This window comes from Equus quagga, chromosome 11 (assembly GCF_021613505.1).
Source record: "Equus quagga isolate Etosha38 chromosome 11, UCLA_HA_Equagga_1.0, whole genome shotgun sequence".
NCBI lineage: Eukaryota > Metazoa > Chordata > Mammalia > Perissodactyla > Equidae > Equus > Equus quagga.
In genome coordinates this window covers 46,895,737-46,923,397 of record NC_060277.1, presented here as the reverse complement: position 1 = coordinate 46,923,397, position 27,661 = coordinate 46,895,737, and the positions used below count along the sequence as shown (strand labels likewise).

At 38.7% G+C, this 27,661-nt stretch overlaps 1 protein-coding gene across 4 annotated transcripts in view; it reads right to left on the bottom strand.

Annotated features, from left to right (window-relative positions):
* Nucleotides 1-27,661, bottom strand: part of UBE3D (ubiquitin protein ligase E3D) — a 155,280-nt gene that overhangs the window by 81,232 nt on the left and 46,387 nt on the right. For all 4 annotated transcript variants that reach the window (XM_046674351.1, XM_046674353.1, XM_046674354.1 and 1 more), the window contains exons 7-8: nucleotides 26,782-26,890; nucleotides 23,251-23,414 (exon numbers count right to left, since the gene is read on the bottom strand). In XM_046674351.1, coding sequence (XP_046530307.1) covers nucleotides 23,251-23,414; nucleotides 26,782-26,890 — 273 coding nt within the window. The remainder of the gene's footprint in view (nucleotides 1-23,250; nucleotides 23,415-26,781; nucleotides 26,891-27,661) is intronic.

The window sequence follows — 27,661 nt, the reverse complement described above, 5'->3', positions numbered from 1 at the left end:
AAAGGTTAAACATTTAGCACATTGGAACCAAAAGTACAAGCCAAAACCAGCTGTTGCCAGGAGATTAACTGCAAGACAACAGAATCAGACCTTAAGTCCTAAAATTAAGCCCAATACTAAGGTGAATATCACTTTTATGTAGAAGACTCAATCAGTAACTCCTAGTTACAAAGCGTTCACGACACTATCCAAAATGGAATTAGAAAGGAAATAGACTAGAATCCAGCCCTCGAGCACCTTACTTCAAAATAACATATGTATCATTTATGCATCAGGTTTATGAGATTCTTCGGGTAAAAAAGAAAAACGCCAAGTTGTTGAGACACATGCAGAGCAAGCAAGAGCTCTTTATAGTAACAAATTACAGCAGGCCTCTCCTGCTTATGTCCCTTATGTCTGAAGAGACATCGTTAGCAGTTCAAGGCCCCTGGGGTGGTCACCTCTGATGCAGCATCATTAACCCCTGTCCTCTGCTCCAGAAATCTCATTTCTCTAGGAGGCTGTCCAGATAGCCACTTCTTCCTTAGACCAAGATGGCAATTATTCCTATGGGGCTTGGAGAGCAAATGTTAATGTGTTACTTACCTGTAAGACAGTCTGCTATATGACCTGCATCACATGCACTCATCAGTTAAAAAGATGCATTTCAGCTACTGCTTTTTGGCCACAAGAATGCCAACCTCCTCTCAGTATTCAAAAGTAAAGGTTAGCAAACTTTTCTGCTAAGGGTCAGATAGTAAATATTTTAGGCTGGTGGGACGTCACTCACAACCACTCAACTCTGCTGTTGTACGGCAAAAGCAGTCATAGACTAACTGTATACAAACGGGCATGGCTGTGTTTCAATAAAATTTGATTTACAAACGCAAGGGAGTGGGGTGTCCTGGATTTGTCCTGCTGGCTATCATTTGCCCACCCCTGATCTAAAGCAGTCAAGCACACTTTGAAAGAAAACTGTCCTACATGATTACGTAAGTTCTTTTCACTTTTTATAGCCTGACTCAATTCCCATCTTCATCAGCAAATACACATCAGTTACTTATACATAAGGGCTGCTTCCCACAATGAAACTTTTCTATCCACTTTTCTGGGCTGCACTGCTCTATTTCCTCTGAATAAAAACAGATTTGTAGCCTTTCAGAGATTAAGGACTCGTTTTAGAAACTGAAGAAAGCTTTGAATATGTGCCAAGAAAAATGCACATGCACATACACATAATTTTTTATCCAATTGTGTGGATACCCTGAAAATTCACAGATACCCTGAAATTTGCTGGAGGTGAGGGCAGCATGTCCAAGGGCTCCAGGTTTTAGTCTTCTCTCTTGAGTCAGCTATCTACTGCTGCATAACAACTACCCCAAAACCTGGCAGCTTAAAACAGCGAACGTCTCACAGTTCCTGTGGGACAGGACTCTGGAAACAACTTAGCTGAGTGGTTCTGGTTCAGGGTCTCTCAGAATTCACATTCTGTCACATCCACTTTGTTCTCATCACTAGAAGTGATTCACTAAGTCCAAGCCCACACCCAGGGGACAGCAGAATCAAGCTCTGCCTCTTAAAGGGAGGGATAAAGAATTTGTGGACTTATTTTAAAGCCATCACACACTTCCAATTAATCCAATGCTAGCAAGGTGGGATTATATTGAATCTGCTTGGAATACCTGACACCGATTCATTAATACACTGAGTTAGGCAGGAATCAGGTAGTTTTTCATAATAATCCTGTGAATTTGGTAGCAAACCATTTTCAGAAGTATCTAAATAGAATCTTTAGTTATTTAACTTTCACAAATGAACTTAACTATAAAATAAGGAATGGATGATGACTTCTGAACTACGCTCCTGTAGCCTACAAGAAATCTTCCTCCCCAGAAAATTCTGGCTTAGGAAGATCTTATATAAGAAGTTAAAAAGCATACATTTTGTTGATAAGAAAGATTTATCATTCAGAAAGTTTAAAAAAAAAAAGAACCAAAGATTAGCAATCCTTATCCAATTAAGATTTACCTTCCAAAGTGGCAGGGAAAAAAGCATCTTCCCCTGAGTATTTCCTGAATTCCCAACTTTTGGAATTTCCCTTTTTACCAAGGCTCTGATTATCTCTACACCCGCCCAGCACACAGACTTGGGAGGTGGAGCTGCCAGGCACGATCAATAGGGTCGCAGAGAATCAGATGTACAAGTCACATTAGCATTGATTAGAGTCACCCACAAAAGTCCCAAGTACATCAATAAAAAATTAAGATCTTCATGTAAAAAACAGTTGTAAGTTAAAAAAATTTTTTATGAAATTTTCCTTTGTTTCAATAGATTTCAGTGCAAACATGCAGAGAGTTTATATAAATATTCCAAGATGTCAACTAAGCCCTCCGACATTTATAGGTCACGTCTGCAAGGTAAAGACGTAGGACCTGTAGTCAGTCTGTCTCTGTAAAAACATTTGTATTCTTTAGAGAAGGGAGGATAAAGTAGGAGAAACGAAATTTTCCAGTGGAAGTGTGAGCTGGAAGCAGGCTGAAAGCTCTGGGATGGTTAGTTACCTCTCACCTTTTCTCCTCCTGTGTGGGACATGGCGCCACAGTGAGTGACACCTGGCTGTGTCTACTTGCATATCGGATCCAGTAGTTGTAACTCCCCACAAGCCAGCTTACTTCTAGCTACAACCCTGGGAACCCCGCACACTGGACAGAGTCCAACATGAGAGGCTGGTGTGCACAGTGACCCGCTGGACATATTTTGGGTTATAAACCATTCCAGAAATTACTTTCATTCGAGTCCTTTACTAAGAACTAACTTTGCCTTTTGGGTATTTTTCATGCAGTCACTGGATAAGTGGTGATGCTCTTCAAAATACGTAATACTAGATATAGATTAGTCTCATTCATAGACTGTGTGTTCTACCAAAGCAAGAGTTTTGTAGTTTTTATTCACTGATGTGTACCTATCACCTGACACACTGTCTATTAGTTGAATGCATGAGCAAACAAATAAATAATAAACAAACTTTCCAACTTATCTATGTGTACAGTAGTGCAGGGCTCTCGTGAGTGTGTGTTAGCCAAATACAATTCATTATTTAAGTGGTTTAAAACAGATTAACCTTAAAATTGTAAATAAATATAAATTCTCTTATGAATTCCCTTCCTTTGCTGAACAGGCACTCTTGGAAATGATCCACATGTGACTGCCCTCCTTCAATCTACTCCCCTTGCAGGACGTAACCAAGCTACGCTTGGTGTACACTGACACCTACCGGCTGACACAGAAAATGGCTTCCATGTGTGTACATACATTCTCCAATCTCTTTCTTCCTTAAACTCTTATTTCCCAAATTTAGTTCAATTAATATTAGGAAATCTGTATTTCTGTATCCACTCTGCTCCATTGATAAATAGGATCTTCTCACGCAATTTCTCAAAAGTATGCTCTTTGGACTTAGTGTTCCCATAAAAAGGAGTTTCATGATCACGTGAGATTCTAAGTATTATATATGACTCTAAGCAACGCACACTGAAGTCTAGAATATTAAGGTGCTGAGCAGTACAGCAGTAAAAATACCAATATAAAATTTCACTGAGTCCACTGACTTACAAATTTGTTTGACAATTACAGGCAACAATTACTGCACGGTAATTATTTAATGATAGCATTTTTTCCTTCCACAGAAAATCTATTAATATCTTTTGAAATATATTTTGGGAAATACATTCTGCAATTTCCTACTGTTGTTCAGGCCGTCTCTTCTTTAACCTCTCACCCCCATTATCTTCCCATCCCTTAATTCTCAGATCAAATGCTACCTTCTCCATGAAATTTTCCTTAACAGAATTAATCAGAAAGCCCCTTATTTATGTCTATCATAGGACGTTGCATATGTATCTTGTAGAGTTTTTATATAATTTGTCAGTTTCTAAGATTAAACCTTGAGACTCTGGAAGTAAAAATTCTTATTTACATTTTTATCTTCTATATCTCTAAGCAGAAATGTTTACCCATAGGAAGCCTAAGTGAATGTTGAACTGAATCTGAGGCTCAGTATTGCATTCATTAAATACTTGGAGAGAAAACTAAGCCTTCAGTTTACAAGATAAACTAAACACAATACAGAGCTTGAGATTACACTCTTTAAAATGCTCAGGGGTCAGCCCCATGGCATAGTTGTCAAGTCCAGCACGCTCTGCTTTGGCAGCCCAGGTTCACAGGTAAGGATCCCAGGTGCAGACCTACACCACTAGTCAGCCATGCTGTGGCAGTGACCCACATACAAAGTAGAGGAAGATTGACACAGATGTTAGCTTATGGCTAATCTCCCTCAAGTAAAAAAAATGAGGAGGAAGATTGGCAGCAGATGTTAGCTCAGGGCAAATCTCCCTCAGCAAAAAAAAAGTTTATAAGTGTCCCAAAATCACGGAATTGCAGAATGTTAAGTATATCTATCCCAAAAGATGAAGAAATTAAGGCTCAGAGAGGAGGCTGTAACTTGGCCTGGCAATGTAGGTGGTCAAGGGAAAACCTGGACTAGATCCCATGTCTGACTCCAGTCTTATACTTTACCATTATAAAACGCCAAATGTCCTCCTACAACTTCTAAGTGCCCCAAATGTTTCAGGCCATCTCAATTGCAAATGCCCTAACAATCACTCCCCACTCTAGATGTGGGAATCGTTTTTGTCTCTGTCTTATTTCAGAGTGCTGACGTCCACTCCAGGTAAGATTATTAAATTTAAGAAATACATTTCTACAATTGCGTCGAAGCCCACACCCATCTTTTTCAATTAGAAGATAGTGTGTTCCCTGTAATCTTGTTTTAGGTTCCCTCTACTCTTCCAGGATACATTTGCTGAGTTATTTGTAAAGTGACCTAATAATTTAAATATATCTATAAGCATCTTAAGAACTGTTTATGTAAGAATTTTGCTAAGAACAAGGTATTTCTAGACAATCTCTTACCCTCCAGTTCTGTTTCTGTTGCAGTTGTTTTTAAACACAAACCAAATGGTTTCATCAAAGAGGTAAAAAGCGGCTGGTGAGCTGAGGAGGATCTGGAGGCTGTGCAATGATTAAGTTAGCTCCCCTGCTGGGAAAGGAGTGGAATGAATACACAAATGGTGGAGGGAGCAGCCACTGGAATCAGGTCCAAAGAAGCCTAGGAAAGCAAATCAAGTAGGAGACCTACATGAGAGCTCAATATGGAGAATATTAAAGAAATTAAGTATTTGCAAAGAAGCCCAGTGGCCGAGTGGTTAAGTTCTCTTCGCTCTGCTTCGGCGGCCCAGGGGTTTTGCCGGTTTGGATCCCAGGCGCGGACATGGCACCACTCATCAGGCCATGCTGAGGCTGCATCTCACATAGCACAACCAGAGGCACTCACAACTAGAATATACAACTATGTACTGGGGGGCTTTGGGGAGAAGAAGAAAACAAAAAGAAAATTGGCAACAGTTGTTAGCTTAGGTGCCAATCTTTAAAAAAAAAGCTTAGCACGGGCCTGATGCATAACACAAGCTCCATCAGTGATAGTCGATATTATTAGATCATTAAAACCACAATATTTATCCTTAAATACTTTAAAGAGGAGGGGGTTTATATCAAGCTCACAAAAAAGAAGAGTAATAATGCACAGAAAACACAAAACTACCACCCCAAGGAAAATAAAAGTGGAATTGCAGTCTACAGAGTCTATATAAACCTTATTTGAACCCAGAAACACTTCTATTCAGAAAACTCAACTGTGCCTGAATAACTTTTCAGAGTTAACTTGAACAACCTGGCACATAAAATGTCAGCTATGCCTCCCAATCTCCCCCTTTTGGCCTTATTGATTCAGAAACAAACTCTGTGATAAAATTAGCAAGGTTAAGTCACTTCCCAGTAAAGGTACCATTATTTTATGTTGCTAAGAGAAGAAAAATGATGGAAAAAACAGATGCTAAGGAAATAAGAGTTTTAAAAAACTCCAAAAGTCTACAGGGCCTAGAATAAGTTTCTATGTATTTTTTAATATACTTCTTCAAGATGTAAGGAATAGTTTACTAATCATGGAGAATAGAAGGAATTTTTTCATAGGTCTATTAATGAGGACCTTACCCCTGCAAGGATACTTATAAACAAAGACATCAATTTCCATATCAATCCCTTTCTTACAGAAATATTACAAAAATAATATGGATAGCAGTTGCAATGAAAAGTTTAGAGTCCTATAGGTAATCATATACTCTTATCAGAGACAATAAACTATATATAATCTACACAAATGGATGATTATTTGAGAAGTTGCAAAATTCCACTCTGATTGGACATGACGGAGCATACGACAGGCATAGGAGAAGGCAGGGCTAGGGTGGTTAAACTGGAGCCAGGCTGTAGAGGACTTAGTACACTAATCCTAGGAGATAAAGATTTGGCGTCTGTAAAAGGAAGCAGGGGAGTGATATGACTGGGATGGCCAAGCCGGATGCAGCACGTATATTGGATTAGAGACTTTAGACAGGTTGAAGAGACACTTATAAACTCCACATGAAGAGTGCTGAACATCTGAACTAGGTTGACAGCAATTACGAAGAGAAAACAAATTTCTATTTGTTAAATAGAAATGAAGGAGATTTTGAAGGTAGACTGGACATGACTTCCTAACCGGCTGGATGTGGAGGGAGAAGGAAACAATTGAAGGGCGACTTTAGGACAAGCTTGGCTGACTAGGAGAATCGTGATGCCATTAAGAGAGATGCAAATAAGAAGAAACATGTTTGCCAGGAATATTAATAAGTTTCTTCTACTTTGGACATATTGAATTTGAGAAGTCATTGGGATATGTGGCAGAGGCATCCTAGACAAGATGGAGATGAAAGCAAAGAACTTAAGTGAAAGGTGAGACTGGAAATGTAGACTTGAAAGCTTTCACTCAACAGAAAATAGAGTTTCTACTATGAGAGCAAATGAGCTTAGCAAAGGGGAAAAAGAAGTCAGGAAGAACCCTCTCTTAGCAGGAAAGAGGGAAGAGTAGACATGGCAAGGGAGGAAGGGAAGAAGAGGTCAAAAGAAAGAGGAAAGGTAAGAGGTCAAAGAGGCCAAAAGAAACAGGAGAATGCCAAGGCTAACACTTCGAAGAAGAAATGGTGAAAAACAGTGAATGCTAAGGACTGAGAAAAAGCAAATGGTTTTGCTTACCAGGTGACCACTCGAGATCTTTGGATCGGCAGTTTCAGTAAATGATTGGAGTAAAAGCATAAACAGACATGCTAGAAAGATCTCCATAAACAAGACACAAAAGCAAAAGCCTTCCAATTCCAATTTTAATTTTCATAGGCTGAAGATGTCACAAGACATCATAAACAAAGTGTTAAAAGTAAGTTACAGGGGCTGGCCCAGTGGCGCAGCGGTTAAGTTCGCACATTCCACTTCAGCAGCCAGGGTTTGCCGGTTCGGATCCTGGGTGTGGACCTACGCACTGCTTGTCAAGCCATTCTGTGCCAGGCATCCCACATATAAAGTAGAGGAAGATGGGCACGGTTGTTAGCTCAGGGTCAGTCTTCCTCAGCAAAAAAAGAGGAGGATTGGCGGTGGAAGTTACCTGAGGGCTAATCTTCCTCAAAAAATAAATAAATAAAAGTAAGTTACAGGGTGGAAAAAATATTTCCAATAGATAAAGGACTAATATCCACAATCTATAAGAACTTTTTATACCAAAGACACACATACACATACACACACAGAGGCACCAAAGTAGGCAAAGAACTAGGAACAGGCTATTCACAGAGGAGGAAGGTCAAATGGCTAGCAATTTGAAGTTGCTTAACCGTACTGGTAATCAGGAAAAGACTCATTTAGAAAAGATGCAATTCTATCAGATTGGCCAGAATTAGTAAACCTGATAATATCAAGCATTGGAATAGGTATGAAGAGAAGGGTAAAAGTACCAACTAGAATGGCCCCTAGGAGAACAAGTGGACAATATCTACAAATTTAAATAAGGACTTAAATAAAATTTAAGAAAGCACCACTCCTATTCTCCAATAAAAAGAACCAGGGCTCTTTTTATGGCTGATTCCAGGGCTGAGGCACGGAAAATATAAGATGAGTCCAGAGCATTTTATAGTATTGGGAAGTAAGAAAGTGATCAAAAATTAAAACTGTGGGGGGCACGTCAAACGGACACAGGAGCCAGCCTCAGAGAGGTCCCAATGGCCAAAGCTGGATTAATCTGAGCAAGAAAATAAATAAATAACAAACAAATAAATATCATAGAATTTATAACCTGAGGATTACAACCCAAGGTATAAAATAAATATATATGAGTCTATGAGTCCATCTGATAAAAATAATAGAATAAAAAAATAGGGGACGGCCCTGTGGCCGAGCGGTTAAGTTCGCGCCCTACGCTTTGGCGGCCCAGGGTTTCGCTGGTTCGAGTCCTGGGCGTGGACATGGCACCGCTCATTAGGCCACGTTGAGGCGGCATCCCACATACCACAACTAGAAGGACCCACAACTAAAATATACAACTATGTACTTGGGGGATTTGGGGTGAAAAAGCAGAAAAAAAAAGAAGAAAAAAAGAATTAAAAAAATAGAAGAAACAAATCTTCCTTATGAAAAATTCCAATTAACATATGTAGATACTACTCTCCTTCCAGGAGGTGGAGCTTACCTTCCTCCTTCCCCTTTGAGTGTACGCTGGACTTACTGACTTTTTCCCAAAGAATAGAATTTGGAAAGGGAAAAACAGTCACTTCACAATGAAGAAACCTGGCCAGCACAACCTCAGCCAAGTGATCGAGGTGAATACTGCCATCGATGGCTGTGGATACCATGTACCCCCTGATATGATGTGATGGTATTCTTTCCAAAACCCATAACCTCAGTCTAATCAAGAGAAAAACATCAGAAAAAACAAAATTAAGGGGCACTACAAAATGCCTAACCAGTACTCCTCAAAGCTGTCAAGGTCATGAAAAATAGGGAAAGTCTGCAAAACTGTTACAGACCAGAAGAGACAAAGGAGACATGACGAATTAACCCAACGTCACATCATGCACTGGACCCTGGAATAGAAGAAGGACGTTAGCAGAAGACCTGGCACAATCCGAATAAAGGCTGGAATTGAGGTAAGGAGGAAATGAGGTAAGAAACCAATGCTGGTTTCTCAGCTTTGACAGAGGTGCCACGGTAATGCAAGGTAACACTAGGGGAGACTGAAACTGGGTGAAAGGTATGTACACAAGAACCATCTGCACCATCTCTGCAACTTTTCTGTAAATCTAAAACCAATCCCAAACAAAAACTTTATTTTAAAAAAATGTAAAATAAATATGCTCCAGGAGCAGCAACTCCACTTCTTTCCATGAACTTTAAAGAGCTCTTTGCAGAGGTGCACAAGAAGGCACGGACATGGTCTTCACTGCAGAAGTGCTGGTATCAGAGAAAAATTTAAAGTAATTTTAATAGGATGACTGAAGAAACCATGAAATACCTACATTACGGAATATCAGACAGCAGTTAAAAAAATGAGATCCATCTATATGGATTGAGAAGACATAATGTTGAGTGAAAAAATAAACTGTAGAAGGAACTGTAACATATGACAAGAAAAAGGAAAAGAGAATACACAAAATATTTCTCCATAAACTTCTGGGGCATTTATTAACATGAGCCTATGTTTAGATGTAGTCTGGCAAGACACACAGCAACCTGGTGACAGTAGTGACTTATAGAGGGGACTGGAGTTGGAGATGGTAGCCAAGGGGATTTGAGCTTTACCCTATGTGAGGTAGAAATTATTCTACAAGGAGAATGCCTTCATCATTTGCCTGGGGAATTAGGAATGATGAATTTTTTTCAGGTGGGGAGACAATTTTCCTCTAACATAGGAGAGAAGATGGCTCGGGGAAGGTTCTGGCAGTTGATGATATGGCGCAGTGATGCAGAGGGCGTCCCATGGAGACCGGGAGCATTGCTGGAGGCCCATGGCCTGAAGCCCTGCCTAGGTCCCTGAGGCAAGCACTCACGCTCATGGTGATGGTACAGTAGCAGTCAGCCTTAACAATGGGAGGCCAATAATGTAATGTTCAATTTATCTTCATTTTCATCAGAGGTGTAAGCACCTGGAGGGCTCTGGCAGCCATTTGGATAAAAAATCGCAAGTGACACTGAAAGAAACTGACTTCCTTCCTCTACTCCAGCTGACCTTAAAATCCAGCGTTCACTTTTCACCCCCATTGTCTAGAATAAAAGCAGAAGCAACCAGGACCACTGCAGTTGCTGTACATGACAAATGTCAAACTAAAATTCTGGCAGACACGAAAGATTATGCACTTTTTCCTTTATACTGTTGATCCCACATTAGGCCAATAAATTTCCTTACACAATGAGATTACAGAAATCACATGGAAAATCTTGAAGAAAATTTAACTCAGGGCATATATTTAACTAAGTGCTAAAGCTCCATTTAAAGTACTATGGTTTCCCTTAACATATTTTAAAGAGATCATTTCCCATCAATAATCTAGTATTTCTAAAAATATTTTGAGAAGCTTTAGATTTACAATTAACAGTTAAACTTCTTAACACAGCTAAGTTTCAGTAAATGATTGGAAGCTATGGTCCCTTTCCAACCCTCCATCTCCATTAAAATAGGCCAGTTAGAGTCTGTAGTCCATCATCTTAGTAACACAATACTCTTTGAATAAAGACAACAAAACTTTAACCCTGATGAACCCAACTATTTGCTTTCTCTGAGCGTACATTCAAGTAGATGATAAGCTGGAGAAAGTCACCCTATAAGAAAGATTAATATCACCATAAATTCATGATCACAAACCTCAAACAGGCAATGAACAATGCCTACTAATTGCTAATCCCACACATCTCAGCCACCTGCTCTCCAAAGGCCCGTTTTTAATCTCCATTCTCCTCAAATCTCCAACTCACCTCTTTCCCTCTTATGCCTCTTCCCCATCACTCCTATTCTACAGATGAAATAGAATCCATCAGAGGACGAGTCTCTCATCTTTCCAAAACCTAACACGCAAACCAGGCCCATCTGATCTTCTGTCATGTTACAGAGGGAGCATCCCTGCTCCTAAGGCGAGTTGCTATATCTGAGCTTGAGATACCAGTCCCTCCCTATCTTGTCAGGATCTCACCTTACCAGCCATCACTTCTTTCTCACGTGTCATCAACCTCTTCTGCTCAACAGGGTCCCCATGTTGGCTTTTAAACGGGCTCAAGGGGGCCTAACCCCACCTGCCTACCTTCAGTCAGCTCCCCATCTGCTTCCTGTCTCTCCTTCCCTTCTAGGCCAAATTTCTTGAACAGTTGTCCACACTTGTTTCCTTTGTTACATCAACTCTCACTCATTGTTCACTCACTACAATCCAGCTCCTAGCCCAGTCACCCAACAATCCCTGCTGAGGTCACTAATGACCTTTGTAATCTAAATCCAATGCACATTTTACATTCAACAACTTACCTGACCTCTCAACAGCATCTGACCACTTCTTCCTTCTCAAGGTACTTCCCTCCCTTAGCTCCTATGAAACAATACTCTGTTGCTTTCCTTCTTCCTCTCCAGTCACTCCTCCACCTCCTTCCCAGGCTCATCCTCATTTATCCGGCCAATACACATGGTAGTTCATCACCACTCGGTCCTTCCATCCTCTCTTCCTAAACAATCTCACCCATGCCCTTGGCTTCAATTATGACCAACACGCAGACAACTGAAGTTTACAAGTCCAGCCCAAAGCTTTCATCTGAACTCCAGGTCTATGTATTAACTTTCTATTTGCTGTATTGCTTGAATGACTCAAATGTACCTCAAACTCAACATGTATAAAACTGAACCTCATGATATTGTCCCAAAACTTGATTTTCTTCCAATGTTATCTACCCCAGTAAACAGTGATTCATTCCCCAAATCCAATCAGTCCCCAAACACTGCAATATTACTTACTAAGTATCTCTCGAATCTCTCTCAACCACCATCACCCACTGTAATCATTTCTCTTGGGCTCTGCAATGGCTTGCTATCTGATCTACCACATCCAACTGTTCTCTAGATGGCTAACAGAATAATCTTTCTGAGCCACACATTAAACCATCTCACCCTTCTCTCTGCATAAAACATTCAGTACACTCTTATTTTTCTTAGGATAAACACAGACACAAAATTTTAAAATGCCCTTTAGGATCCTGAATTGACGTAGGCAGGCCCCTCACTCCCCTCTCCCTGTTTCTCTCTCCAGTATAGCCACCCTGGCCCTCCTCCCATCCCTTGTACTCACTGTACTCTCTCTCATCCCAGATCCTTTTGTGTTGCTTTCTCCCTTGTCTAGAGACTCTTCATACAGTAACTCATTCTCATCCTTCAGACAGCAGCATCAATTCTTCCTGGAATCATTCCTGACCTGATTGGTCTCCCTATGATTTGCTCTCATAGCACCATAGCTCTCTTTCTCATAGCACTGATCAAGTTGCAATTTTGCATTCATTTGTCTTTCCCACTGGACTCTAATAAGGTCTGTGATGCGAGGCACCTGATCTCTTTTAGCTCAATTTTGTATTCCCCGTACCTAGCACAGTAGTATGCATTTAATAAGTAGTTGTTGAATGAATGAATGAGCTTCTTCAAAACTGAAGGTTGAAAACTTTTCTGTTTAATTTCCAAATTCAACAGATTCTTGAAATCCAATCTCTCCTGTCTAGTACCACTGAAAATGGCTTTTTCCCCTTACATCTAAAATACCTAAAACAGTAGGTTTTACAGGTTTGTAGTAGGAATCCCTGGCTCTAGCTTCTCTCCAATTCACCTATCTCTGTAAAGCTGACAGGATGCTGGGATAACATCTTCTTACGGGCAATCAAGATGGTACTAGGAAGGAAGACCAAGTGAAAAAAGAGAACAGTACAAGAAGGAAGCTGGCAACCACTCCATCTGAGGATGCTTAGTTTGGAGGAGAGAAAATCTAGGAACATCAGATTATCTGAATATCTGAAGAGCTGTCACGTTCAAGAATGAGCAGATTAAATTTTTCATAGCTCTGGATGCAAGTTTCTGGGAAGCAAATTTCACCTCAATAAAAGGAGGACCATTCCAACACTTAGAACTCTCTCAGCGTGGTCGATTTTGTAAGCAGTAACTTTGCCATGACCCAGTGGATTCAAGCACAGTTTGGTGAAATGCGTAGCTCAGAGAACAGCGGTTCTCAAACATTTTTGTATCAGCTGTGAGATCCTTTCTTGAAACAAAAGCTTCCGAGGAGAACCTAATATGCTAAACAGGTAAATGAGAGCATCTCTGTGGGTAGAAAACTGCCCCTTCCCACCCCAAACTCTCCCAGCCACACGCCACTCCAGCAGCAGCCGCCTCGCGGGGCTCCACAGGATCCACTCCATGAAGACAGGCCTCTCCAGCGGCAGCCATCTCCCGGGGCTCCCCAGGATCCACTCCATGAAAACATGCACGCCTTCCCTGCGCAGTCCTTTTCAGCTTTTGCTGGGGTGGGGGTGGAATGGAGGAGAGTATTTCCTATACCTTTCCTCCATTTTCTTCAATTCAGCTAATGAATAATGTTTCCCATGAAAATCTGTTCCTCAGCATAGACACAGATTTTGGTCTTTTGAAAGAATTTTTTTTTGTATATCTACCATGTTACCTTAACTTTACTATAAATTCCTTTATGACAGAACTATTTGCTGTCCTGCTTTGCAATCACATATAATATCAAGTATAGTAGAAGGTAACACAAAGAGGAAAGAGAAACCCAAACCCTTCTGACATGAAAGGTTAATACAATTACTTGAGGTCTGACTCATAAAAATACCTAACACATGATTAAAAAACACAGAAGATGTGAAAAAACACTTTCATATACACATTCCACTTCCTTCCTTTATCTAATCCCAGTCCCCTCCCCCTTTTTACCTTCACAATCATGACTATACTTCTCTCACATTCTTTCATCCGAAGAAGGAAACCAGACTCCTCCCAAGAAAGTAATTCCAAGAGATGAATTACTTTTCATAGAAACCTGCTTTGACTGGACTCTCTAGGAAATCACTTTTTTTAGTTATTATGGTCTTAATTTCCGTATCTTATTTAATGATTATAAATGAATTCATGGATAGCATAGGAATTCCACATAAAATAAGTTTGAATTTAGGCCACTGTACTTACACAGTCGACTCAAAGGAGGGATTTTTTCCAACTACTAATCAAAGAAATGTGTGCTCAACTTGCTTCACAATGAAGAACAGTCTTTAGATGGATAAGTCTTGGTGATAACACGGTACTAGCAGACGAATGTGTGAAAATTGCTTTCCAAAGAAGCAGTGATAGTTTCTCAGAGATATCTGATTACTTTCCTGTATTTTGAGATTACCTTCCTTTCAATGGATTCCTGTTCTAAGAAGCTAAGGCAATGGACTTCTAAAAAAAGAAAAAATCACATTTGTATTCTTAAACTCTGATCTGTAAGATCAGATATGAACACAGTATAAATCAGAAGTTTCTGCTACCAATGTTACATATTAAGATGCATAAATATTCACTGAATATAGTAGAGTGAGCAGTATATTTTGGGGAGTAATCAAAATGCTGACATTCTAAACTGCTAGGGGAATTGCTCTCGAGGAAGAATATACATTTATAGTGACATTTTCGGATCTCCTAAAACTTTATGGTTAAGGAACTACACAACATAATGAAAAAGCACTGAAATTGGAATCATGCCAACCTGGCTCTAATTCTGGCTCTATCACCAACTAACAAACTGACTAACTGGACTTATTTCTCTTATGCCTCTCAGTTTCTTCACTTATAAAATATAAGACACGGACATTCACATGTGAAGTACATTCACCGTACTTTGTGAAGTCAATGTCCCCTACTGGAGTGCACTGACAGTGTCACCCTGTGACTCCTACATGGGGAAGCAGAAGACGCTTACTTGAGAGGGTTTAATAAAGTGCTCTTCGGGGGTTAGTGACCAATCATTCACATGCTCATTTACTCTTCACTCATTCATTCATTGTAGCAACATATTCACACGCTATCCAAATAAGTGAATGCGAAGTGTTTAGCAGGTTACGCAATTACAATAATAGGTCTTAGATTTATGCTGGATCTAAAATTAGCATAAATGAACATTTGCTTTGCTTTGTGTTTTTATCAATCAAAACAACAAATTCCTCTGAATCGCCTCAAAAGCAGCTAATTTTATTTCCAAAGTATTTCAGGCTTTGGGAGTCTCTGCCACATCAGGTGCAGAGCATCAAAATTAAGCAGAGTTTGGTAATGATTTCTTGAATACGACACCAAAAACACAGGCCAAACAAGTAAAAATACACAAATGGAACTACATCAAACTTAAAAGCTTTTGTTGTAAATCAACAATTGATCAACAGAGTGAAAAGGCAACCTTTGGAATGAGAAAAAATATTTGCAGTTCATATGTCTGATAAGGGGTTAATTTCAGAACATATAAAGAACTACTACAGTTCAACAACAAAAAATCAAACAACTAAATTTAAAAATAGGCAAAGGACTTAGACATTTCTCCAAAGAAGATGTACAAATGGTCAGTAAGTATAAAGTAGTCAGTGTTATGAACTGAACTGTTTCTTCCCAAAATTCCTATGCTGAACGAGAACAGAGTTAGGGCTCTAACTCCTAAAGTGATTGTATTTGGACACAGGGCTTTTAAGGAAGTACTTAAGTTAAAGGAGGTCATAAGAATGGGGCCCTAATCTGATAGGACGGCTGTCCTTATCAGAGGAGGAAGAGACACGAGATCTCTCTCTGCACATGCAAAGAGAAGAGGTCATGGGAGGACAGACCGAGAGGGCAGCCATGTACAAGCCAGGAAGAGAGGTCTTACCACAAATCAATCCTGAAGACCCCTTGATCTTGGACTTCCAGCCTCCAGAACTGTGAGAAAACAAATTTCTGCTGTTTAAGCCACCCAGTCTGTGGCATTTTGTTACGGGAGCCTGAGCAGAAGACTACAAATTCAGAAAATAGCGTGGTGGTCACCAGAGGCTGGGAGAATGGGGAAAGGGAAGTTGTTGTTTAATGGGTACAGAGTTTCAGATTTGCAAGATGAAAAAGTTCTGGAGATCTCTTTCACAACAATGTGAATATACTTAACATTACTGAACTGTACATTTAAAAAGGGTTATGCCGGTCAACTTTATGTTATGCGGGTTTTACCACAATAAAAAAAAATTAAGCAGAATTTCAATTTTCCTGCTGAAAAGAAGGAGAAAAAAAGATTAAAAAATACTACTTCACGCATTTGACAAGATCCAACAGCCATTTATGATAAAAACTCTGAACAAAATGGGCATAGAAGGAAACTACCTCAACATAATAAAGGCCATATACGACAAACCCATAGCCAACATCATACTCAATGGGCAAAAACTGAACCCCATCCCCCTGAAAACAGGAATGAGACAAGGATGCCCTCTATCACCACTCTTATTTAACATAGTACTGGAGGTCCTGGCCAGAGCAATCAGGCAAGAAAAAGGAATAAAAGGAATACAAATAGGGAGGGAAGAAGTGAAACTCTCGCTGTTTGCAGACGACATGATCTTATATATAGAAAACCCCAAAGAATCCATTGGAAAACTGTTAGAAGTAATCAACAACTACAGCAAAGTTGCAGGGTATAAAATCAATTTGCATAAATCAGTAGCATTTCTATACTCCAGTAATGAACCAACAGAAAAAGAACTCAAGAATACAATACCATTCACAATCGCAACAAAAAGAATAAAGTACCTTGGGGTAAATTTAACTAAGGAAGTGAAGGACCTATATAATGAAAATTACAAGGCCTTTCTGAGAGAATTGGATGACTACATAAGGAGATGGAAAGACATTCCATGTACATGGATTGGAAGAATAAACATAGTTAAAATGTCCATTCTACCTAAAGCAATCTACAGATTCAATGCCATCCCAATCAGAATCCCAATGACATTCTTTACAGAATTAGAACAAAGAATCCTAAAATTCATATGGGGCAACAAAAGACCCCGAATTGCTAAAGCAATCCTGAGAAAAAAGAACAAAACGGGAGGCATCACAATCCCTGACTTCAAAACATACTACAAAGCTACAGTAATCAAAACAGCATGGTACTGGTACAAAAACAGGTGCACAGATCAATGGAACAGAGTTGAAAGCCCAGAAATAAAACCACACATCTATGGACAGCTTATCTTTGACAAAGGAGCTGAGGGCATACAATGGAGAAAAGAAAGTCTTTTCAACAAATGGTGCTGGGAAAACTGGAAAGCCACATGTAAAAGAATGAAAATTGACCATTCTTTTTCACCATTCACCAAAATAAACTCAAAATGGATTAAAGACCTAAAGGTGAGACCTGAAACCATGAGGCTTCTGGAAGAAAACGTAGGCAGTACACTCTTTGACATCAGTATTAAAAGGATCTTTTCGGACACCATGCCTTCTCAGAGAAGGGAAACAATAGAAAGAATAAACAAATGGGACTTCATCAGATTAAAGAGCTTCTTCAAGGCAAATGAAAACAGGATTGAAACAAAAAAACAACCCACTAACTGGGAAAAAATATTTGCAAGTCCTATATCTGACAAAGGCTTAATATCCATAATATATAAAGAACTCTCACAACTCAACAACAAAACATCAAACAACCCAATCAAACAATGGGCTAGAGACATGAACAGATATTTCTCCAAAGAAGATATAGTGATGGCCAATAGGCACATGAAAAGACGCTCATCATCGCTGATCATCAGGGAAATGCAAATCAAAACTACACTAAGATATCACCTTACACCCATTAGAATGACAAAAATATCTAAAACTAATAGCAATAAATGTTGGAGAGGTTGCAGAGAAAAAGGAACCCTCATACACTGCTGGTGGGAATGCAAACTGGTGCAGCCACTATGGAAAACAGTATGGAGATTCCTCAAAAAACTAAAAATAGAACTACCATACGATCCAGCCATTTAAATCACTAAATTCTACTAAAACCAAGGGTGAATATAACATATCATTAACATTTCCTCCCTCGATATATTTTGCAAGAAAATACTGCTGTAAACAGTAGGAAATGGAACAGTTCTTCTCACTCCAAATTCTCCAGATTCCTAAAGTGGATATTTTAACTTTTGAAAAGGTGGGAAAACCACTACCAATACTAGGACTCATGTAACCCACACAACAGAGAGAATTCAATTTAGCTTAAAAGAAAACCCACTTATTCACACTTAATGATTACATTCCTCTAAGTTCTTTTCTCTTAAAAATATGAGAACAAAGAACTTTATACCTCTGAAATTCTTCATTATTTTGTGTGTGTGTGTGTGTGTGAGAGAGAGACTGGTCCCGAGCTAACATCTGTGCTAATCTTCCTCTATTTTACGTGGGATGCCGCCACAGCATGGCTTCATGAGCAGTGGCTAGGTCCGTGCGGGGATCTGAACTTGAGAACCCTGGGCCACCAAAGTGGAGTGTGCAAACTTCACCACAACGCCACCAGGCTAGCCCTTCTTCATAACTTTTTAATAAAAATAAATTTATTCTTTATGTTTCCCCAATAGAAAAAAAAGAGAAGTATAACAATAAACATTTATATTATATTTTACCACTTATTCTGTTTATTCTAACAAAGTTAACATGGGATTATAGAGATTTTGGCTCATGCCACAGTAAAATTTTTCTTATTTGCTGACTTACATACAATTTCAAGAAAATTATGGGCTATGCCAAGGGAAAAGGTAGACACAGCTTGATTTCAGGAGATAATCCAGAACAGGTTTCTCAAATTTGGCCTTATTGGCATTTGGGCCAGACAATTCTTTGTTGTAGGGGCTCTCCAATGCATTCAGGATGTTTAAGAACATCCCTGGCTCCACCTACTAGAGGTCAGTAGCACCGCCCAAGTTGTGAAAACCAAAAATGTCTCCCAACATTGCCTAGAGAACATGAGGCCACAGGTGAATTGATGAATTAGCAGAATTAAACAGCAGAAGTTAACTTAGAGTCCAAAGCTAAAAAGCTAATATTGAGGATCTAAACTTGATACACAAACTAAAGAATGTGAGTTGTAGGATAACCATGAATAGAGAGAGAGCGGGTAAAACAACAATAGACTTCAAATGTTAAGAGACACGTGTGTCTATTGCTAGAAAGAAGGAACATTCTAAAAATATTTCATGCCACTTTTTTGTGTGTGCTCAAGGAAATAAAACCATAGTTACATTTGCTATTTTCCTCTTTTAGACTGCCATCTGGCAATCACACTTCAACTAGAAAAAAATTCTAGTCGATTGGACTAAAATAGTTAATGCACCATCCCTTGTGCCAAAAATATGCCAGAGTCTACAGTTTTGCTCAGTCATGCCCCAAAAGAAAGATACTAATGTCCTTAAAAGACAAAAGTAAATAACTCACGGGATACTTACTCAACTTTTGAAATTCCCTTCCTACCTTTGGGGGACAGAGAGCCAAACAGTAGCAAGAGGAAAAGCACAACAAAAGGAGTTACATACAACAGGCAAACTAAAGGAATCAAAATTACTTACTGGATGTCAACTTGTTCCCAAGACATACAGAGTTCAAAAAAAAAAAAAAAAGAGTCCACTAATAAATACAGCAGAACACAATTGACTGTAGTCATTATGTTTCCAGTGTCGCAGGGATTTGTTAAGAATGAATGAAATAAGGGGACAGGGGTACTGAATCTCTGCAACATCCTCAAGAAAAGCAGTGCTAAGATTCTTCATAACAGTGAATACAAGATTCACCACCATAACTGAGACTATCATGTCCTTTTTCTTAACACCTAAAAGTTGTCCAAAAACACCCCCCACCCAAAAAAAAGCCTGGCACATCGAGACCAGTATATCCTCTGAGTTCTCTTTCACCAATCCGTAAAGGCAGGCTATGGCAACAATAACCTACAGTCACAAATACACAAACAGTAATTATCAAATACAAAGATAAGCAGAAAACCATGTGCCATTCATTTAACAAATGTTTTGTTAAATGTAGACATAAATTGTATGTTTTGGGCACTTCTACAAGGACTCATATAGATGTAATAATGAGCAGGACAGACAAGGTCCTGGCTCACATGGAGTTTATATCCTAGTGCAGGAATTCTAGTGAAATCATCAAACATGTGGGGAAAGCAATACCATGAAAGAGAGTACCCAAGTCAACTTCTGTATTCAAAAGGAGAAGAATTCAACACCTAAGGGAAAAGAGTTAGTAGAAAAAAACAGAAGACTTTAAGTATAATTATTATTCCTAGAGAGCGGGAGAATATTGCATCTGTAAGACAGGGCCAGATGATGACATACCAGAAAAATGTGAATAAACACTTACATTTAGACACATATGTATGAAATCTTAGAAAACCAAATATAAAGAGAAGATCCCAAAGGTCTTCAGAGAGACAAAATAGGTATAAGATATTTTCAGATATTCAAGAATTGACTATAGTCCAAGTTTAAAAGAACTATTAAAGAGAGTACTTCATGAAATCAAACAATGGGACAAAGAATACTGAGTGAAAAAAACTGCAAAAAGATACATACAATACTATTTGCAAGTATTTTTAAAACATACCAAACAACACCACATATTTTTATAGAAAGACATACAATAAATATATAAAAACATTTATGGTCATGATGCATGAGTGTAAGTAAGAGGGAAGCATGTGGGTAGGGCTTCGGCCTAATAGTTCTTTAGGAAGAAACACAACCACCATCATCAGAATCACAAATGATCTCAACATAGAGGAAAGTGTACGTGAGGGAGGCAGCAAGAGAAGAAATGTCAAACTTTGTTACGAGTCTTTTCTTGTTCTGATGAGAGTATGGATACTAACCAAATCTAGATATTGATAGTAAAAAACAATAAGTTTAAGTATGTATGTTAAAAATTTATGGTTAACCACTAAAAATCATTTCGTAAGAGATATTTTTTACTTCCAAATCATCAGAGGAAAGAAATGACAGAAAAAGTAACCAAAGTAAAAGATAGCAGACTAAGTCCAATTATATCAATAACCACAATAAATTGTGAATTATTTAAATCCTCTATTAAACTATTCAGATTGTCCCGCTGGACTTTGAAAACATCCAACTACATGCAGTTTACAAGGTATATATTAACCAGACATAAATCTAAGATAAAACAACATAGGACAGCTGAAAATAAAGAAATGGAAAAAAGATGTAACAAACAATTTAAAAAAAGGAAATGAAATATAGCAATATTAACATCAGGCAAATTAGAATTAAAGAAAATACCATCAAATGAAAGGAGAGTAAAATCTCCTATTGATAAAATATGCAATCAGTCAAGCTGTCATGTCACAAACCTTTATTTACCTAATAATATAGTTTCAAAATATATAATACAAAAACTAGTACCAAATCCGGAAGAAAATGACTTTTCCAAGATCATAGTGCAAGACATAACACATCTTTCTCAAAAACCCACATTTCAAATAAATAAAAAGATGATTGTAAAACATTTTAATAAACTTGACTATATACATCTAAATATATGATGGTCATACGTACATACACGAGTCAATAGAGTATAACCAATCAACAGCTTAAAAGCTGACTATGTATTAAGCCACACACATACAAACACAGAAAACAAACCTCAACAAAGTCCCCAAAGCATTAAACACATAAGCTATGTGCTCTGATCATGCCTCAATAAAACATAAGGATAGTAAATTGAACCTGTTCCATTTAGACTCACATAAGATGGGCAAAAATCTAAATGGCAGTTTGGGTAAGGGTGCAGGGAAACGGCATTTACAGAAACTTCAAGTGGGAGTATAAATTTGCAATGCCTTTTTGCAAAACAATTTGATATTAGCTATCAAAATTTTAAATGTCATTCCTTTTTACTCAGCAATTCTACTTCTAGAAAACCCTCTTATAACGAAAAGTACACAAAATCACAAAACAAATGTACAACAATACACAGTGCAATACTAATTATAGCAGCCAAAAAGTAATAACCCAAATTTCTATCAATAGAAAAATGGTTAAATTATGTTCAGTGTATCTATTTCACAAAATGCCAAGCACTGACAATGGAAAGAATCTCCAAGATACAGTATTGTGTTTTTCACAAGTGTAAAAAATACACATGCATCATTCAAATTGTTAACATGCAAAACAAATAGAAAAAGGAATGGAAGAATACACAACATACTTTTTACTTCTGGAGAGAGACACAATGGAGAACTTTCATATTTTACTTTATCTATGTCTCTACTGTTTGAATATTTAATATTTTCACTGCTTGTATGATTCAAAAAAGAAAAGACAAGCAATAATTTTTGAAATTTTATTTACTTCCCTGAAAAAGACTAGGATCTCTCTGTTCTCAGTACAAATTTGATCAAACTCACTTGAGAGTACAAGACAAGCGCAAACTTCCAATCTGTTCAAATAATAACACTTTCTGTTCGCTCTGCCAGAAATGCTCTTCACTCAGCTATGGCTCACTCCTTCACATCCGTCAAGTTTTCCACTTAAATATCATCTTATCTGAGGAACCTTCCTTGACTCTTCACTACACAATGACAACTTCCTACACAATGACAACTTCCTACACCCAGCCTACCACTCCCCAGCTACCTTGCTTTGCTTTATATTTCACTAGAGTAATTTACAACTGTGTCTTAGCGTCCTTGTCTCTAAAATGGGGTGATAATAGTACCCACCCCACAGGAGTGCTGTCAGGCTTGAATGAGCTGGGAGCCCTCGGCTGAGAGCCTGACCCACAGTAAGAGCCCTATCTGTCTCTGACTTTGTATCTGTCTTTTTTTGTGGTCCGCCTTACCCCATTAGAATGACGGCCCAGGAGGCAGGGCCTGTGCTCTGCTCACTGTTATATCCCGAATGCCTGGAACGTGCTTATCAGTAAATATTCATAGTTGTTGAAGCCTGATTTAGTACTGCAGCCATATGGACAGACAGCTGAGATTACAAGAAAAAGACCAATTATTTGCAGTAAAAGCAAGCTTTCTGTGCATAAGAATGAATCATCTGTAATAATTCAATCTACTTTGAAAGCATAGTATTTAGCAGTATGATTCCTAGCAGTTTCAAGTAGGGAAGTGGTACAGCACCGTTTAATTCATTAACTTCTTAACGCCAACACGGCAACAGAAACTAAAACCTTATGTGGAATGAGAAAACAAAAGCACAACCTACCTTTGGTTCCTGCTTTTGATGCATGGCTGGTAGAGGACCTTGACAGCGTTCCAGGCAGAACCGGAATCTGCCTCCAATATGTCTTCCAACAGCGGGAATTTTTTGATACTTTTGGAACTTCCCAAAGATTCGATCACCAAACTGTCTGAGTTTAAAAGCCACAGCTAAATAAGGAGAGAAAAGTCCAAGTATGAGTATATCACCACCCTATTCATATCTCATACCACCACTCAAAAGAACAAAACCAGAAAAATACCAGTGAAAGGGGCTGGCCCCGTGGCTAAGTGGTTAAGTCCGGCCCCCTCTGCTTCAGCAGCCCGGGTTTGTGCGTTCAGATCTCGGGTGCAGACCTACGCCACTCGTCAAGTCAGCTGTGGCAATGACCCACACACAAAATAGAAGAAGATCAGCATAGATGTTAGCTCAGGGCTGATCTTCCTCAAGCAAAAAAAAAAAAAAAGAGGAAGATTGGCAATAGATGTTAGCTCAGAGCAAATTGTCCTCACCAAAAAAAAAAAAAAAAAACCCAGCAAAAAAAAATAGGAGAATCGTGTATATAATTTTTAGATAGGGTAAGCCTTTCAAAGCACAACATTTGGGAGAGCAACTGACATCATAAAGTTTAAAAAAAAAAAGACAATCAACCTTTTTTAGAGAAGTATTTATTAGAAATATAACAAAGCTATTATCTATAATAAATAGAGCTCCTAGGAATCAGTACGGGGGGGAGAAACAGCCCAATAGAAATACAAGCAAAGAATACGAACATAAGTGATAAACATATATCAAAATGTTAGTATAACTAGTAATAAGGAAATGTAAAATTTGTGTGCCACCCTTTCTCACTTATCAGACTGGCAAATACAAACAGACTGATAACATGCAGCTCAGAAGAGGGGTTTAGAATGCGTATTCCCACACGCTGCTGGTGGAAGTGGTTGGCGATTTTGATGCATGTGATTTATTGAGGGGCTCAGCTGGAGTCTGGCTTAAGCCTGACCCCATGGGGAGCTCTGGAGCCTGAACAGCACCTACAGAGTCTGCCCACCTCAAGACAGGAGGCCCCAGCTTTTTGTACCCCAGGGTCAAATCACTGGCAGTGGCTGACTAGTGCAGGGGTGGGGGACTGGGGGGACAAGCAGCTTCCTCAGCAGGGTGGCATCTGCCAGGTAAGGGCAAGTCTCTGGGGAAGAGGGCAGCTGTGAGCAATCAGCAGCCCACGCTCTCAGCAGCCGGGAAGTGGGTGTGCCGGCTGAGTAAAGGGATCTGGATGGGGCAAGAATGTCTCACTGTAAGGGATAAATCAACACAACTTTTTGGGAGGGTGATAACTATCAGTGTTTAAAATACACAAATTCTAAGTCAAATACCATATGATTTCACTCATAAGTAGAAGACAAAAACAACAACAACAAACAAACAACATAGATACAGAGATTAGATCGTTGGTTACCAGAGGGGAAGGGGGGGGAGGGTGAAAAGAGTAAAAGGGCACATGTGTGTGGTGACAGACGGTAATGAGTCTCTGGGTGGTGAACATGATGTAGTCTACACAGAAATCAAACTATGATGTACACCTGAAATTTACATAATGGTATAAACCATTGTTACCTTAAGTAAAAAATAAATAAATAAAACCCACAAATTCTAATACTGCATTAGATTAGAAAGATCTGCTTCTAAACAGATACTCAAATGCATGGGCAAAGATTACTTCATCGCAGCACTGTCTTTAACAGTCATACGATGGAATTCTAGTCCTTAAAGAGTCCATTCGATATTACACTAACAAGAAACGATCCTCATGACATAGTGTTGTGTGAAGTAAGCATGTTGAAGAAAAATGCTCCTCACATCATCCTGGTTTTTCTACAAACAGACAAGTACCTCAGTGTATATACATTTAGCTGTATATAGATAGGGAAAAAAATGTTGAAGTACACATATGAGTCTGTTAATAATGTTTAACTTCAATACGATATCACAGGGCAGGAGAGGGGACAAGGTGGGCCAACTACCATTTCTTTTACGTTCTGCGTGTTGTCTGAATGTGTTCCCAGAATGTATTATTTTTATAAAGAAAGTTTTTAAAATTTAAACTGGTAGTAGGTTTAAAAAGTTTCTACTCCTGATTTTTAACTTGAAAACCTTGCACTAAAAGAAAATTAAAACTGATTTCACACTATGATTATGAGGTACACTTAGTAACAACTTCAGCCAAATATTTTAGCTTTTGGTAGAAATTATCCGGAATTAGAGCAGCATGAGGTCCCCATAAAAGATGGCCAGCTACAAAGCCACACCGAGTAACAACTCAAGCCCTGCCTCCACGAGCTACCACGTATCCCAGCCTGTGAGTTCCTTGAAGGTATTTTTGTTCTACCTTGAACATCTAGAAAAGTGTCTCTCAAATAAGAAGTGCTCAAGGTGTGTCTACTGTTGAATAAAACAGATGTGGAGGAAGAGAAGAAACTCGGGCCCTGATTCTTGCATTTTCACATAAATGTCTCAAATTCTTTTCTGCAGGACATTATTTTTAACAGAAGCAGTGTAATGTTAGATGCTTGTGGTGCATGTAGGGGATGATTCTGCCAACTGCAGAGCCTCTCCTCCAAAACGTATCACTGCTTCTCAAACATTAAAGCATTGAAATCAGGGTCTCGAAGAGATATCTGCACTCCACGTTCACTGCAGTACTATCTACAACAGCCAAGAGGTGGAAACAAGCTAAACGCCCATCAATGGATGAATAGATAAAGAAAATATGGTTCAGACATACAATGGGATATGATTAAGCCTCAAAAAAAGAGATCCTCTAATTGTGACAATATGGATGAACTTCGGAGGACATTATGTTAAGTGAAAATAAGCCAGACACAGAAGCACAAATACTGTATGACTGCACTTATATGAGGAATCTAAAATAGTCTAACTCATAGAAGCAGAGAGTAGAATGGTGGTAGCCAGGAGCTGGAGGGAGAGAGAAATGGACAGTTGCTAACCAAAGGCTATAAAGTTTCAGTTAGGCAAGATGAATAAGCGCTAGAGACCTCGTGCAACACTGTGCCTCTAACTAACAAGGCTGTGTTGTACATTTAAATCGTGAAGAGGGTAGATCTCATGTTAAGTGTTCCTATCACGATGTTTAAAAAACCTGGAGCAACAGAATATATTTTAAACATAAGAGTATCAAATAAGAAAAAAAAACGTGAGAGAGAACTGTGTTATACTGACCAAGAAAAGCTACTAAAAGCCGAGAGTGAACAACCTTATCTTGCGGCGTGAGCTTCTCCAGAGCACGAACAAGGTTTCTTCTCCCTGTATCCCCAGTACTTAGCACACAGAGGTATTTGGTCATTTGTTACTAAATTAAGGGAGTTTGATTTATGAATTAAACTGCTACTAAAAGTTCAGTTTTTGATCATTTATTTTCTAGACCTAAGAATTGAGAAAAAAGAATGACAAAAACTAAAGAATTTCTGAAACCCTGGATTACTAAGCTACAAAAAGCCAGGTAAAATAATTTCTTACCAAGATGTACACTTTGCCATCCTGACCTTGAACAGTGAATCTAAAAGTGCTTCGAGCAGAGGAGAGTTCCACCAGACACTGGGCAATGACACTCTGGACAAACCGAGACCTGTTTGAACCAAAATCAGTTTTCACAACGTGCCTCTCATGATAACTCTAACAGGCAAGATGAGCCCAGAATACCCCAGGGTACCTAAAGCAGAGGCAAGTGCCTGCCAGACTTTTCTGTCTGCTGCCCATTCCCTCACAATCTGTGCTCATGTGGATTTTAACATATTTTCATATTTGTGTTTGCTCCATTCTTCTTTAACCTATTCTCCAATCTTAAATACATTCTCCACTGCAAACCTAACTATAGCCCCTTACTGAACGAAAAATACTATGTTAGACAAGTTAATATTCCAATCGTGCTGCAACACACTAAACAGTGAAGAACTAAGCTAAAAAAGGTGGGAAATTCCCTCCAAACATCAGACAGTATTGTCTGCAATGTTTTCCATTTGGATCCCCTCAAAGTGTCAGCTCTGAGGTACAGAAGCAATGTATTTACGATAGGATAAAGTCCAAGGTCATAATTAGATTACCAAAATTCTTAGACATCAATAAAGAATCTGAAATAAAGACACATTATAGTCAACTTTTATTAGTGAACTAAAAAAATTCAAAGGAAAGAAATACTATGGATTTGGTGGCTAAGCACTTTTTCTTTTTTAAAAAAACAGGAGTCATTTGAAAACTGACCTATGTTTCAAATTTTAAATAAATCAAATTAAAACCAGACATAATTATTCAAAAACCTATTTATGATTACGTTATAATATCTTGGATATATGGCAAACAGAAAAAAGCACAAAAAACTTTCAGAATAAGAAGATTTATA